At 40.0% G+C, this 17,074-nt stretch overlaps 1 protein-coding gene across 1 annotated transcript; it reads left to right on the forward strand.

Annotated features, from left to right (window-relative positions):
• The first annotated feature begins 6,423 nt into the window (after positions 1-6,423).
• Positions 6,424-16,168, forward strand: LOC116693726 (probable polypeptide N-acetylgalactosaminyltransferase 8). Its single transcript, XM_032522931.1, has 11 exons — positions 6,424-6,689; positions 8,481-8,814; positions 9,023-9,189; positions 11,094-11,280; positions 13,586-13,783; positions 13,949-14,063; positions 14,490-14,675; positions 14,831-14,968; positions 15,141-15,233; positions 15,346-15,513; positions 15,758-16,168. Exons 1-11 carry the CDS (start codon positions 6,512-6,514, stop codon positions 15,875-15,877), a joined length of 1,884 nt encoding a protein of 627 aa, XP_032378822.1. The 5' UTR covers positions 6,424-6,511; the 3' UTR covers positions 15,878-16,168.
• Positions 16,169-17,074: the final 906 nt, after the last annotated feature.

Genomic DNA, 17,074 nt, shown 5'->3' on the forward strand with positions numbered 1-17,074 from the left:
AATGCATACTTTATTAATCCCACAGGTGCAAATTACAATTTACATTCTGTTGTTATTACACACAGACCTGAATTACACACACATGCCCAGTACCTAAACATGCACTAAATGGAGAGACGTCAGAGTAAGGGGGCTATCCATGGAAAGGCGCCTAGTGGTTGGTGCCTTGCTCAATAACATCTTGGCAGTGCCCATGAGGTGAACTGGCACCTCTCCAGCTACCAGTCCATCGTCATACTTTGGTCCATATGTGGACTTGATCCTGCAACCCCCGGTTCCCAACCCAACTCCCTAGGGGCTAAGATATTGCCACCCTCAAATGTTAAACACGCAGTACATGTGGAACAAGGAATCCTTAAGCTGAACTATATGGCTACCATAGTGGCTTCCTTACCCATGGTAGCCTAAGCTTATCTTCAATGTGTGAATTAAATGATATGTTTATTCACAAATAGGCCATATTCATTTTTGGATAACCACAAACTGAAAGCTGGAGGTGACATGTTGCTGAAACTATACTTAACCCTACTGCACTTTAACATTTCTTGGAGGGGTCAAATTTATGTTTAAACTTCAGTACAATTAAGAAATGTAACAGTACTGGGCGCCCAGATAGCTCAGTTGGTAGAGCGTGGCACCCATATCTAGTGGTTTACTCCCATCCCATTCCCCCTCTCTCTCCTCTTTCATGTCTTCAGCTGTCGTGTCAAAAATAAAGGCCCAAAATACCCCAAAAATATGTTTAAAAGAAAATGTAGCAGTACTTATAAGTACCTGACAGAGCTCGATCAGTTTAAAAAAAGTGTTTAAATGTATAAAACTAATAAAGTACTTTATCCATCCCGTAAGAAAATTGCAGTGGAACAGCAGCCAAGTACAAGTAAAAAGCTAAATTATGTACAATAAAATAAAAAGTATACTTTAAAATAGTACATAAGTGGAACAGTGACTGCCAAGAGGACCTCTAATCCTAATTGTAATGTGTGTACAATGATAGTTCCAGTAATGTAGTGAATATATACAATACTACAGTAGGTATTGCAAGTAATAAAGACTGACCCACATGTTTTCCAGATTGTCATTGATAAGACATTTGAATTTTGTTAAACCATAAAACATGATACAATTGAACATGCTTGTAGTAATACTGTAAATACTGGTGTACTTTGGCCACCCACAAGTCAGCAAGGTATTACGACTGCAAGATGCACATGGAAAGCAATGTCATCTGCAGATAAGATCGGCTTTATTGTACAACTTATCTGCAAAGCTGTTAGAGAAGAAACAGAGTAACTAATGATATCCGTTGTGTGAAAGCACAATGAAGACTCCAGTGCGAGGAGCTGTAATAACTGGAGCCTTTCTATTCTTAATAATATACATCATAATTTACACGATCGCGAGTTGGAGAACGAGCAAATCTTTTACAAAGGGAGTCACAGATCAAGAGATTGTGAGAGGAAGCTGGACAGGATTGAAAAGACACTAAATAAGATGGGTGAGTACCATAGACCATTAATATATATATACAGTCTATGGTGAGTACCCATGAGTACACATCCGAAGCAACCTTAAAACACAGTTAAACGGCGAGTGTAAAGTTCTGGCTTTGTGATTACATAACAATGGTTATAAACCTATTATATTAAAGCTCTGTAATCAAAAGTAATTGAAGAGGAAGACATTTTCATTATTTTTATTCAAGTGTGTAGCATTAAGACCATATCCTGTAAATGTCATTGTATGCTGATGGCATTGTGTTGGTTGCAGAGAATGAGGTTAATTTGCAAGAATTGCTATACATTATTACTTTATGGTGTAGTAAAAAGCAGATAATACATGTTAGAAAGCAATCAGAGCAGCAGAGTAATATATATTAATATTATATATACAGTTTATATAGATATATATATATACAATATATCTATATATACAGTATATGTATACAGTATATAGATTTTCTTCTTTATTGATTTTGTCTTTATTGAAAACCAGAGATTTTCAGAGGGACTAGGCAGAGTCAGCAGGGCGAGCATTAGCTTGAGAATCTGTGATGATGTATACAATTGTGACCTTGATTCCATAAATTTATGATTCAACGGTTCAGTTTTATTTTGTTGATGGAGTACTGGGTTGTAAATATGCCCTGACTGAGGAGCATTCTTGGGATGCATAATTACAGTGCTAAGCAGGCTATTGAAGGGGACATGGGATAGGAGTCATGTTTGGTAAAGCGGAGATGGGAAATAGCCGATTAAGCCGGGATTTTCCCAGTCATCCTGGATGATTTAAGCCTTGACTCGGTTTCACGAAAGCAGTGGCGGATACATTTCCATGCGTGTTCTGTGCCGCTAGCCTGCTCCTGCTCAGGTTAACAACCAGGGTTAATTCATCCTGGTGCTTTTTCTGTTCACTCAGCAGTGGTTTTACCTTATTATTATTATTCAGTTAAAGACTGTTATTATTTTAACATTGTGACACAGTCATTGATGAAAACTGCTGTTCATATTGTTCATATTGTATTGTGTTTGTCATATTGAAGTTTGGTGAATATGGGAGTTGTTGAGATAATTAGAAGAGGCTGATGAAGTTGCAAATGTGTCCACGATAGAAACAAAGTCCTGTACACGTGTTTCTACAAGGGTTCTAACAATGGCAGACTGGTCAGAGACCAATACATCTTTTTAGTTTTCTTTTTCTATTCTTTAACAGTAACGGATCATGTACATTACTCTTTGTGTGCATTGTATTTGCCACTCTTAGCACACCATATGTGTTCTGTCCAGTAAACTGGGATTATAATTTGAGAGGATTGTACAATTATAAAAACATACCCTAATTGTGCAATCCTCCTTAATTATAGTCTGAGTTCACCGGACCAGTAACTACACAGTTCAGGCTATTGTACATTCATGAAACAACAGGGAGAGGACGCCTCAATGATTTTTTGTATATATTGCTATATTATTGTATTTTGCTTGTTTTTTTTTTTTCAAAAAAACTCATGAATACTCATTACAGTCACCCTAACCCTAACCCTAACTTTTCTTTAGTTTTTTGGTGAAACGTCTCAACAATCATTGGATGGATTGGCATGACATTTGGTTTAAATATTGGTGGTCCCCAGAGGATGATTCCTGATGATAGGGATCACTAGTTACATTTTTTATTTGGCTTTTTCATGTGTGCAATTCTTTTTTTGTAATTTTGGAAGTTCAACCTCAGGCCTCAGACCCTAAAGAACAAAATGTCCCATGAAACTCATTAAAAGCACAATTTGTTATACATCCATATCAGGCTTTCAATCTACAGCTTTCAGAGTGGTAATTTTTACTATTTTTCACAATATTCAGCCATTTTCTCATGTTTTCTGTACTGGGCGAATACATAATACTTTCCTGGTTTCCCCTCAGGGTATCAGCTGATGTATTATGGAGGACTGCAATGCTGCTGCTAAAAACTGAGACATCCCAGACTGTAAAACGAAATGCACCAAGCATTTAGTAATCACAAAGAAAATCATATAAACAACAGCATTGGCAAAGTGTTACAATTAAAAGAAACTAAAATAATTATATTTGTTGGTTAGGATCACTCAGTTAAAAGTGGGAAATAATATTAAAGCTGTGCATAATTGTATGGCAGTTGTGTTATGCAGATAGTTTTGTCCACCATGGACATCTAAGCAACTTCTTAAGGAATGCACAAGGGTTAACATGGTCAAACTTTATTATAATTAAATATCAGCACGTTAGGGACTGTTTATTTTTTATTTTAGGGGCTACCGGAGGAGTTTTGGGGTCTGTAGTCCAAAAACACTTGACCCTCCCTTTGCCAATAGTACATTTTTCTATGTCCCTGCATGATGATTGGGAAAAAAGGTATGACCCTCCGCAACAATTTCTTAATGCCTCCTGCACTAGTATGTGATTGACAAAGAGGTACAGATAGCCATTGTTTTTTTATTTTTATTATGACTTACATAACCAACCAGCTGCCTTCTCATCTTAGACATCACACTCCATTGTTATTTTGGCCATTCGGGCATCATCAATATTATTTCCTCACAAACATTTTTGTGGAAACACAATAAGAACGGAAACTAAATGCACACTTCCTGCATTACTTCAAATACTCCTCTAGTAATCTAGAATTCACGTGAAATACAACAATAAAACATTGAGACCATTCAACAAAGGACACTGGGTAATAAATTCAACACGTGAACTGGTTGCTGTGGACAAATCACTAGGCTTCCTCAGTCATTGTACATTTTAGCTGCTAAAGCTGAACACCATCCAAAACTCCATTTCTCACACGAGCGTCAGTTTGGGAGTTTGCGTGCTACCCCTCCTTTCTTTTCAAATTATTTGAAAATAGTGTTAATTTTGTCACCTATTTTTTGTTTAGTCTTAGTCTTATGCCAAATATCCTTGTTAGTTTTAGTCATGTTTAGTCATTCACATGTGTTTTTTTGTTAGTCAAGTTGAAAGTCTTATCATTTTAGTATAGTCAAGGTATCTTAGTCAAGTTTTAGTCAAAACGTTTTTGTCTTTTTTTTTAAAAATAAATTATTTCTGAGATCATTTCTGATAACCATTTCAGTCAAATAGTGTTTCACACATCTCAAATATTGGTTAAATGTCATAATTACCAGAAAATACACTTATATTGAGCCCTACATCTTCCTTCGTTCAAATACAATTGGACAAAGACACATGTTAGATAAGAGCCAGGGCTCCAGGGCTCTACAGCACGTTGTTTTGTTGCCGGCTGTTGCATAAATTTCTCCCGCCGCTCTGCAAGCTGTTTAACAACATTTTACCCAGCATTCCTTTCCTTGCCTGGGGTACATCGCTATGAGTGCTGTAGCGGCTTCTGCAGCAAGCTAAACTGGGTTTCCTCCCTTTCTCCCTCCCCTTGCCTGGGGCCGTGGTCACATCGCTACGTTCTGTAGCGGCTTCTCCAACAGGCTGAACTGGGCTTCCCCCCCCCACCCAACCGCACGGGCCACATTGTTACCTGGATGGAAATAAAAGGGGACACGCCAAATCTCTAAATGACCCGCAGCCGAGCCGCGCCTGCTTGAACTGCGCTTAGCTGGGGGAAATACTGGGAACCAAGCAAATGGCCTGTTTGGCTGAGAGAGCTACACGGAGCTTCATGCCCATGATTGTTAATTGTTGTTTTTTTTGCTCTCTAATGTACCTATGCCAACTGTATATAACCTGTATTTTGTAAAAAATAAATTTAAAAAAATGCACCAAACAAGCTACTTTGAAATGTTGATGTTTTCATGAATGCAATTGTTGGGTGACCCTCCCACCTAGATTACACAAAGTTGGATGACCTTCCCCTCGTTTCCTCCTGTGGTCCATTCAATAAATACAGAACGGTCCCTTAGCATGCCGACGTTAGAATTTGGCTCAAAGAAAGCTGTACCTAGCCTCACAGCTGTTTTAAGACTTAAGAGTTTTGAATTTTAACATTTGAGCATTCAATTCAATTCAATTCAATTTTATTTATAGTATCAATTCATAACAAGAGTTATCTCAAGACACTTAACAGATAGAGGAGGTCTAGACCACACTCCAGAATTTAAAAGGACCCAACAGTTCTAGTAGTTCCTCCAGAGCAAGCAACAGTGCGACAGTGGCGAGGAAAAACTTCCTTTTAGGCAGAAACTTCGGTCAGACCCTGGCTCTTGGTAGGCGGTGTCTGACGGGCCGGTTGGGGTTAGTGGAAATAACAAAAATAGAAAAAATAGTAGTTTGTAGCAGTTCTTTGTAGTATTATTCAAGCAAGCAACTCATTTGAGCTGTTAATGTCCCAAATATGACATTGATTTGTTGCCCGTACATATAGCCTATATTCAGGGGCGTCGGACTGGGGGGGAAAAGGTTATGTACCAATAAGATTATGTACAGTATTAATATTATTTTCCATTTTTAACTGAGTTATCCTACCTACCAAGTATTAATTTGTTTGTAATATATTTGGAGGGGCCCATAGAAAATACCTTTCTACAGGGGCCAGGGTTTTGGGCTACGCCCCTGCCTACATTGCTCCTCTGACTGCACCCAACACAAGACCAGAAAACAAGAAAAGGAATCCAGCAAGCTATAGCCTATATACAAAAATCAAACAACCTGCCGTCTCTACCTTCTCACAGTTTCCACTAAAAGTTGCCTTTATGTGTATTGCAAGACATTATTTTAATAAGTTTTCCTGCGGCTGTAGTAGCCTAACCCATTTGACCACACGGCTCAGTCTTGGGAACACCTCTGCTTAATATGGGCAAGTAGGACGGCTCTCACCTCGCGTGCTTCCCACTGCTCACGCTCTTTTAAACTAAACAGTTGTCACAACCTAGAAATAACAGCACTCCTACACATGCAAAGTGACTGGTTGAAGCCCTCAGTCCAGCAGCCTATAGTCTAAGGTCGCTGCGCGCGCGTCTTTCCAGGTTTTCCATTCGCTTGCTGGGGGTCCCAGTCGGTGCGTTATCACTATGAGAGCGGTGTCGATCAAGCGGACGATCGTCACCCTGGGGGGCGTAGGGATTCTCGTCTACGTGGGCTTGTTTATGAAGGGTCAATTTGAGCCTCAAACTGAGACTCCCAAAGAGCTGGACACACCGCGAATGATCAGGAGCTTTTCTGACCTGGAGACAAGCATCAGCAATCTCCGTAAGTTGAGTTACACTGGATGTGTTCAAATGTATTTCTTTAATCGGTTCTTCACAACACATGGAGATGGGCAAATGGAAAGAAAGTTAGGTTCTGTTCTGTATGATTTAACTTCTGTGACATTGCCATTCATTCAGTGTTAGAAGGATACGCGGTACGATTCATTATCTGTTCACTACTCAAATGTATTTTATGCTTCTAATCATCACACAAAATGATATTGCATTAAAACAATACAAGTGTTGCCAAAAGAAAACTTGCAGATGTGGAGTCTAACATGAGATGAATGGCTTTTAATGGAACTTTTTTTGACGTTTGCTGTCTCTTCATGGATGTGCCAGAACTTTCTGAAATTAAATGAAGGAAAAACTGAGGTGGTTGTTTTTGGAAAAAAAGAGGAACGGTTAAAAGTCTGCGCTCAGCTTCAAACAACAATTTTAAAAACAGACAAAGCCAGAAATCTTGGTGTAGTCATGGACTCAGACCTGAATTTTAACAGCCACATTAAGACAATAACAAAGTCAGCCTATTATCACCTTAAGAATATATCAAGGGTTAAAGGACTCATGTGTCAACAGGACTTGGAAAAACTTGTCCATGCTTTCATCTTCAGTAGACTTGACTACTGTAACGGGGTCTTTACAGGTCTCCTTAAAAAAATCAATCAGACAGCTGCAGCTGATTCAGAACACTGCTGCTCGAGTCCTCACTAAGACCAAGAGACTGGATCACATCACTCCAGTTCTGAAGTCTTTACATTGGCTTCCTGTGTCTCAAAGAATTGATTTCAAAGTACTCTTGCTAGTTTATGAATCCCTTAACGGTTTAGGTCCAAAATACATTTCTGATCTGCTACTACACTATGACCCCCCCAGACCTCTCAGGTCATCTGGGACAGGTCTACTTTCTGTCCCCAGAGTCAGAACTAAACAGGGTGAAGCAGCTTTCAGTTGCTCCTCATATCTGGAATAAACTCCCAGAAACCTGTAGATCCGCTGCTACTCTCAGTTCTTTTAAATCAAGGCTGAAGACCTTTCTTTTTGATGCTGCCTTTCTTTAAATGACTGCTCATTTCTTTAAATTTCTTATGCTGCACTGTAACTTTTATTCTTGTGTTTTATGTGTCCTAATGTTTCTATTTTGTTTTTAACTGTCCATTCATGTGTTTTATTAGTTTTTAATGCTTATGATTTTTAACTGTTTGTACTTGTGCTTTATCTGTTTAACTGATTTCGTGTAAAGCACTTTGAATTGCCCTGTTGCTGAAATGTGCTATACAAACAAAGCTGCCTTGCCTTGGCTTGCCTTGCCTTGCATTTTGTTGTGTTTTAATATATTCATACAATTTTGTGTGTGTATCCTTTTGTATTGAGTCTCTCTCTCTCTTGTGCTTCTGATGTCTACTTTCCCTCTGGATGTCAATACCATGGAGTTTATGGTGAATCCAGAATTCATCTCAAGAAAAAAATGCTAATGCTATTTTTTGCTACTTTTTTTTGGGGGGGGGGCATTTAAGCCTTTATTGCTATAGGACAGCTTAGACATGAAAGGGGGGAGAGAGAGAGGGGGAATGGCATGCAGCAAAGGGCCGCAGGTCGGAGTCGAACCTCCGGCCGCTGCATCGAGGTCTAGACCTCTATTTATGGGCGCCTGGCTAGCTCACCTGGTAGAGCGGGCGTCCATAAATAGAGATTTAGACCAAAAAATTGTTTTTACTTTAAATAAGAAAAAATGTAGTCATCTGTAATCATGCCACTCATTTGACTCTGTCCCTGTCATCCTTTTGTCAAGGCAATATAGTCAGAGTTTTTGAGAAAAAGCAAGACATCATGCAGAAAATGCTCGAAGAGGACAGACACAAACGGAGAAAAGCTGCAGAGGTTGAAGAGTCAACTGTCGAAACGCAGAAACCTGAAGCAAAACTCGCAGACGAAAAGGAGACTCCTCAAGAGAAAAAGTCTAATAAAGTGTTTCCCAACTCTGCCCTGTTCAAGACGTGGGGGGAGAATCTCTCGGAGGATGACCAAAGAGAGGCACATGCTTTGTTTGACAAGTATGGATACAACGTTTTTCTCAGCGATCGCCTTCCTCTAGATCGAGCTCTTCCAGACACCAGGGATACAAGGTACGGCCATTTCCCATGATGCCAGCGCTGTCATTTCCCTTCATATACAGATAAAAGTTAAAGAGATGGCCCCAGATCCCATCCAGTTCATTGTTTGCTGATTATCCTTCACCACTCTGTTCTCACAGGTTTGTCTTTAGATAAAGCATTTACACAGCTCACTTATGGAAATACTTTGGTTTTATCCGATCCTTCTGTTTCTGAATAGGTGTCTGAAAAAGAGTTACCCAGAAGACTTACCAAGTATTGGAGTAGTGTTGATCTACCTGAATGAGGCCCTGTCTATTATCAAAAGAGCTATGCGCAGCATCATTGACCGCACCCCTAAACACCTGCTGAAGGAGATCGTACTGGTGGACGACAATAGTTCTGAAGGTTTGTTGAAAGCAAATGTTTAAGTCGTGCAAACATGTCAAACCTGTGACTCCTTAATGTTTAGTACTGTTAGGATCTATGTAATGGGTGTTGTCTATGTATCTACTTTTCGTGTAAAATCTCCTAAAATGTAATTTGTCACATGAACTTTTGGCTTTAAAGTAATTTTGAGAATTCGGGCATTTTGGAAAACGTGTGTTCACTTTCTTGCCAAGAGTTAGATGGCATGCCATAGTTGATATTACTATCATATACTGTATGTGTGGTGAAATGTGATGCTACAGCTGGCAGGTGCTTAGCTTAGCATGAAGACTGAAAACAGCTAGCCGGGCTTTGTCCAAAGTTAGAACAAAAACAAAACAATCCGACTACTAGTACGTTAAAAATTGCTGATTAATATGTTTCACCTTGTTTGCTTAATCTGTTGATCAAAAGTAGAAAAACAACAGTTTGTTTTGTATGCCACAGACATGGTAACAACCAGAATGTAAGATGGTAAAGCTCCAGGACATAAGTCCCAGGAAAACCACAAATTGGTGTTTTTATACCACGGTTATTGCATGAAATCGTAAGAGTCATCTCAAGACACTTTACAGTCTAGGCCACACACTATCATTTACAAAGACCCAACAATCCAGTAATTCCCCCAAGAGCAAGCAATTACTGCAACAGTGGCGAGGAGAAAATACACATTTTAACAAATGAGATATGTGTTTATTGCTGAGCTTTAGAGTTTTGGCAAGGCGGACTTTGGGAGCTTTGGACAGAGCCAAGCTAGCGGTTTTCCTTTGTTTCCCTTCTTTATGCTAAGCTAACCAAGTGCTAGCTGAAGCCTTGTATTTACCAGACAGACGTGACAGTGATGCTAATCTTCTCATCTAATTATGAATGAGAAAAGGCAAATAAGAATTTTACTCCTTTTTTTAAGAGCACATAAACCCCTGTATGATGTAACAGCAGTCAGTCATTTCAAGACTGTAATTAGTGGTGGAGTGGCTCTGGATTTCAATATACTAATGGGGTTTCTCATTCTCGTCCATCCTAACGTACACAGATGGGTGAGTAAAACATTAGGAACACCTTTTTAATCAGTACAACTACATCTTAAAATTGGATACAGTCACAACATCAGCTTACGGTTTGTATTTCATTTCAACTGCATGTGCTTTGTGAGCATGTAGGGGGTAGGACCTGGCAAGTTGTTTATGAACTTCTTCCTACTCCTTTTTGAACATGGCAATTTTTAGTTTGAATGACTTTCACTCATTTTGGAAGATTATGCTGAGAAGTACATGACCTTATGTATCTGTCATTTTAATTATATATATGTATGCATCAATGTATGTATATACAATATATTTTTATTGTAATATTTTACATGTTCAAATAAACTACTACTACTAAATGTGAGGCACGTCTACGATCAGAGCTGTTGCTCTCAAATATTTTAGAGTGTACTCTGCACTCTGGGTAATTGGTATGGAAACTGGTGTCACCAGTTTAAACTGGTCTAAACCAAGGGGGTCCAACTCTTCCCTAAGGGCCACACTGGAAAATGAGAATCACATCAAGGGCCAGACATGTAGAGTTTATTGCTTTTATGTCATTAAAAAAAGAAAAATAACTTTGACTGTATTATTGCATGTCTCATAGTCTTTTCACTTAACAGTTTGGCCGACAAAAATGTTGAAGCAAATGCCAAAAACGTAGAATTGTTTTTTTAATTTATTTAAACATTTATTGTGCACCTCAATTAATATGGGGGCCAGATCAAAATTAGCAAGGGCCCGGATCTGGCCCGGAAGGCCTTGAGTTTTACTCGTGTGGTTTAAACTATCTATGGTAAAAACTTCTGTCCCCACCCCTAGTCTCAAAACTAATGGCCGCATTTTCTCTCAATTTAGAAAACCTGAAGGGTGACCTTGACTTGTACGTGAAGTCGCTCGAGCATGAGAACCCAGGTCTCTCTATCAAAAGGGTGAGGCACAATGAGTCTTTTGGCCTGTCTCACGCCAGGGCTTCTGGCTGGAGGGCTTCTACCGCTGACGTAGTGGCCATCCTGGATGCCCACATCGAAGTCCATGAGCTGTGGTAAGAATGAGGCAACAATACATCTTTCATACCTGGTTTACGTAAAACATTTTCATTCATTCATTCATTTGATTCCACGTTAAAGGTGCTTTAAGTAGAAGCCGTTAACATGATATATCGGCGGCAGCTGTGTTAACTTGTCTTCCTAAACCAGGGGTTCCCAAAATTTCAGCCCGCGACCCCCAAAGTAACGGTGCAAGTGACTCGCGACCCCCCCCCCCCCCCCCCACCCCCACTATAAACATTGCGCGCAACCGCGCACGCACTACAGCGTATCCAACATGAGCATATTGACAACACAAAATAACACAACAGCCATGACATTATTCTACAGTAATTTACTCATTACTTTAATTTGAACTTAATCTCACCTAATGAGGTGGATGTTATATGTTTGGAGCACAGCAAGTTAAAAAGCTCTATATTTTAATTTAAAATAGTTTTTTATATACATTACACACTAGGCCAAAAAAAAGAAAAATCCCTTTTACCTATTTCGGCCTTACAGTATTCGGCATTTCGTGGTGTTGGTTTTAATCGGTCTGGAGTAACAACTGTGGGCATCAGCGATGGGGCGAAGGTAAAGCCCGGGTTGGTAACCCAGGCTACCACCATGAGTACGGCGGGGATGGACTCCGTTCTGGACCAGGAGGCAGCGCCGGGCGCTCGCTCTGTGGAAGGAGCGGGACACGGAGCTAGATGGCCGGGGGCTGCCTACGTGTTTATACAACTTTATACATCCTCAAACTGGCTGGAATCACACACATCCTCTCCAAGGAGGGCACCAGCAGGGACACTGTCTGGAGAAGTTCAGGCAGCAACTGGCAGAGGAGCTGAGACACGAGTTTAGAGGAGGAAAGGGAGCGGGGCGCGGTCCGAGCCCGGGGTGGGGGGGGGGGGGGACGCGGTCCGAGGAGCAATGCGCACCACAGCAGACACCAACACGGAGGCAGTGACAGGTTACGTTAGGTTATAAATGTTCAAAGAAAATACTTTTAGGTGTTATTTGCATGTTTACATACCATATTTTTCAGATGTGAATGGAATAATTACGTTTTACTACTATGCCATGTTATGAGTTATTGAAGCACCTGGGCAACTCAAGTGTATAATTAAACACGTTAAATTGTACATTTTGGTGTTATTTCGTTTTTCTAAAGATATCCTAACACAGTACCTGCATTAAAATTGCAATTAGGTATTTATCATGACAGATTATAGAGTTTAGAGTCTTGCGGTTCCAGTACTTTTGGAATCCCGGCAGTTGTAGTGTTAATGTTGGAGACCGCTACTCGGAAAGAAAGAAAATCAAAACAGCTGTTCCCTTTTTATTTAGTTGCTTGGTTTTATTTTAAATTTATCCACTAGTTTTATCTTGTGTTAAAATCATGGCTAACATGCTATTTCTAATCGTTTTTAAATTTTTGTTTTATTTCTGGAAATCAACTCGCGACCCCCCCTCTCTGGCTCGCGACCCCCCTGGGGGTCGCGACCCCCACTTCGGGAATCACTGTCCTAAACAACCCTCTGTTTTTTCAAATTAAAATTGTAATGAGATTCACTTAAAATGATCAACCTTACCACCAATACTGACAAAATGCTGACAATTATCAAATGTTATGCAGCGAAGTGTCTATACCACCACCAAGTGCATACTGACTTTGTTGAGCTGATGCCAGAGTTGGCCTTTTAGCTCTTGTTTAACCACAATATGTTTTGCCAATAATAACTATTTACATTAACGCCCTCTAAACAGTTGCATACATTTGTAACAGCCCAGTCCAAGCAAAGACTTATCCCAGTACAACCACAGTCGGGTGCACTGGCATGCCCACTTAGGCAATGAGGGTGTTAGCCTGGCAGTGCTGCTCAGACTTGCAACCTTCTAGTTGTAATCTCATTTGTAGTGCAATAGTAAGTTTGGCAAGCTGACTTTGCAATTGTGCTTTAGCTAAAACAAAACCGTCTCATTTGGGTGACATTAACTAGATCTCTGCATCAAAATTGAACTTTTAGTTTTTGCTGAAGCTCCCACCACCTTCCAAATGCTGCACCAATGTTCCCTTGGGTTGCGTACAAATGAAACTTAATGCACAGGAAATGGAAGTGTTCAAAACTATTTGTGTGTTTTCTCTCTGTTTTTGAATGCTTTATTTCACAAGAAAATACACCTGCCAGCTCCCTTTGTAGAGTTACATAAAAGAGACAAAGACATACTAAGTTGCAGTAGTCTCACTGGTTATTCTGGTTTAACAGTTTGATGAAGTGATGAACAAGCCACCTCTACTCCCTTCCCCTCTTTCAGGGCGGAACCCTTGCTGACGCAGATCAAGGCTGACCGAACGGTGGTCACTTCGCCCGTGTTTGACAAAGTTAACTTTGATGACCTCAAGGTTATTCCATACCAGCCAGCATCACACGCCTTCGACTGGGCTTTATGGTGCATGTATGAGGGGTTTTCGGACGAATATTACAAACTCCAAGATGGCTCGTTGCCTGGAAAGTATGTTTTTTTAAGAGTAATTGCTCAGTCTTGTTCCAACTTACATATGTGTCAAACATAGCGTGTACATATAGTTATCTTGGATGAAGCTTTACTTTAATGCTTATGGGGATGCAACATGTTTTTAAATGATACAGTAGTAACCGGTCTCTTCTTTCACTTCAGAAGCCCGTCTGTCATGGGGATCCTAGTTGCTGAAAGAAAGTATCTGGGAGAAATCGGACTCCTCGATGAAGGAATGAAAGTGTACGGTGGAGAAAATGTTGAGCTGGGAATTCGAGTGAGTGAGCTTCACTTATCTAACACCTGAGGACGCAGCCCCAGGCCAACTTGCAGCAAGTTGATCCATGGGTTCAGTACTATTGCCCCGCTTACTTAGTCAAACCAGAACTGGTTACCTCACAGTTGTTGGGACAGATTCCTGCCATAATACAGTATCTTTCCAGATTTATAAAATCCTGCATCATAGTATTATGACACTATGAAACAGCTGTACAGTGTTTGCGCCTAATAAACCTTGAAATACTTGGATAACTTGATTTAGTGCATATAACAAGCGGCGGTGCTACCCACAGTTTGTGAAGTAGCTCTTATTAACTCTTAACCTTTTTATTCATGCTTTGCACTTGCAAAATTATCATTGCTAACTGATCAATTATTCCGTTTTATCAAGTACTATAAAGCTAAGCTTTTTTTGCTCATGTAGGTGTGGACATGTGGAGGCAGTATTGAAGTAGTTCCATGCTCCAGGATTGCGCATATTGAGAGGGCCCACAAGCCCTACATGCCTGACCTGTCCAAAGCCATGAAGAGAAACGCCCTGAGGGTAGCAGAAGTCTGGATGGATGATTACAAACACAACGTCAACTTGGCTTGGAATTTGCCGTTTGAGGTACTTCAAATGTATTCCAGTAAAACATAAATGATGGTGCCCTTTCTATGGAATACTGCATGCCTCATACACACAGGATGCAGAATGAACAGCCAATGAAAAGTGTTTCTTATGAGTACAAATGTGACGAACAAATCCTACCTTATTCTCTGCAGAATCACGGAATTGACATTGGGGATGTCTCTGAAAGGAAAAAACTCAGAGAAAGGTTGAACTGTAAACCTTTCAAATGGTACCTGGAAAATGTGTATCCCAAGTTGGATCCCTTGAGTGACCTAGTTGCCTACGGAGGAGTAAGTTTAGTTGTATCTAATGTATCTTTGTACGTGTGGTAGAGGCAGTACTGCAGGGTGTGTGCGCCACATGTGCACTGCCGGATTATATTGTTTATTTTAATGATACATGCCATAGTATTGGATGCATTTTCATTTGGTTTGATAAAATGATGAACTCCCCTATTTATAGTTAAGGAATCTCGATAGTGGCATGTGCTTAGACCAAGGACCAGTGCCAGGTCACACACCCATCGCCTACAATTGCTACTACTATGGACCTCAAGTAAGTAAAGCAAGTAACAGTGGTTGTCAAGATTATTGATTATAGTCCCTGAAAGGTTACAAGTGTATATTGTCTGTTTGATGCTGCTTATCTTACCTTTTTTTTTTTTTAGAGCTGTTATTATCGGTCAACTGGTGAGCTCTATATTGGCGGCATCAAGTCCCACAAGTACAATGACAACCGCTGTTTAACTGATCCGGGGGAGAAAACGGAGCCTGGCCTTCATAACTGCAAAGAGGCTGTGCAGAAAGGAATGGGGATTCACTGGGACTTAACTCAGGTATTACACATTGTTAAACTATCGTTAAAATGTTTAGCAAAGTATGTAAAAGTCAAGGAAGGAATTTTTTTTATTCCAGGAAAATAGTAAAAGTTAAAAGTCAGTGTGTCTCACCCTTTTGAAAATATAAGATGGATGAGCTCAGGGTGACTCATAGCTCAAACTATTGACAGATTGATTGTTTAAATAGTGTATGACAACAGGCTTAGCATTTGCATTCTTGACATTTGTTTTTCTTCTCAAGGGCAAAGAACTGAAGAGCAGACATACAAAGAGGTGTCTGGAGATTGAGAATGGCCTGCTTCTAATACAGGAATGCACTGGCCAAAGATGGGAAATCCAAAACATAATCAAACCCTTTTAAAGTGTGCAGCCAACAAGAAGAGCACTTCTCTGCTCTTTGGTCAGTGAATAATATCACCTGAATGTGTAAAATGGAAACAGTTAATGAATGGACAAAGTCATTATTTGTACTATTTATTATTCTGCCAAAAAAAAAAGTGAACAGAAGAGTTATAATTGCTAATTGGACCAGGGCACTGTCAAAGACATGCAACTCTACCGGTAGGTCTATCTCTATTACAGGTATTGTGTGAGAAAGGGCATTGCTGGGATCGTTGACATGGTGTCTAATAAATACTGCTTATGAAGGAGATACCCAAAATTACACCATTTTTAAATGCATGTTGAGCCTTTTTCCTCCCTTCAATATTCCGCTCAAGGACACCAAATATATTCTATCAAACAGAAAGGTTTATGCAAATGTTTGGGCTTTCATCTGATTTAAACCTGGGGCAGTTTAAATAAAGGTTTGGCTTAGCTAAATTTCTTCGATGGCAGCAGTGATCATAAAAACCCACAAATGCTATTAGTTAGATGTAGCTTTAAGGTTTAGTTCTATAACAATTAGCCAACTATTACAAATACTACATCTGGAGGCATTTGAACACAATAGGTTTGGTGCTGTTAGGTAAATTTCAGGTTTAAAAATGATAAATGTTGTTCTTAGTGATCTATTTCTACTTTTCCGTTGCTTATCATCTGTGACAGAAGTGGCCTCCATGCAGAGAAAGGCGAACAAATCATAAGGGAATGGAAAAGTAAAGAAGTAAAGGACAACAGGGTTATGAAAAACAGGATTAAGAAAACCAAGTGGTTAATAAATTAGTGGTACTTGACAGTACAGAGGTTTAACAGGTTACTGGATTATGAGTATGTGGAAATCTTGAGAACCAAGCCTAATCCTACGTACTCCAACCGGTTTTAAACTTTTGTGTCGTTGTTATTGATTTTTTAACAACTGGTTCAGGCGCACAATAGCTAGGCTAGACGAGCTAAAACATGGAAATACTATGCAGTCATTGTTGTTTCTGGGTGTATTAAAGGAGCTCTAAGCAATGTTGGGCGTCGATACTTCTTGTTGACCTTTTACAGTCTTTTCAAACAAAACAAGACTAGCTTGCCCCTCCCTCCTCCTCATTCCGTCCTGCCTATGCTTCGTGGTGCAGGTGGGCACAGTTTGTTTTTGTTGCCGTTTGTAGACACTGGGCTGTCTACCGAG

This window comes from Etheostoma spectabile, chromosome 8 (genome assembly GCF_008692095.1).
Source record: "Etheostoma spectabile isolate EspeVRDwgs_2016 chromosome 8, UIUC_Espe_1.0, whole genome shotgun sequence".
In the NCBI taxonomy this organism is placed as follows: Eukaryota; Metazoa; Chordata; class Actinopteri; order Perciformes; family Percidae; genus Etheostoma; species Etheostoma spectabile.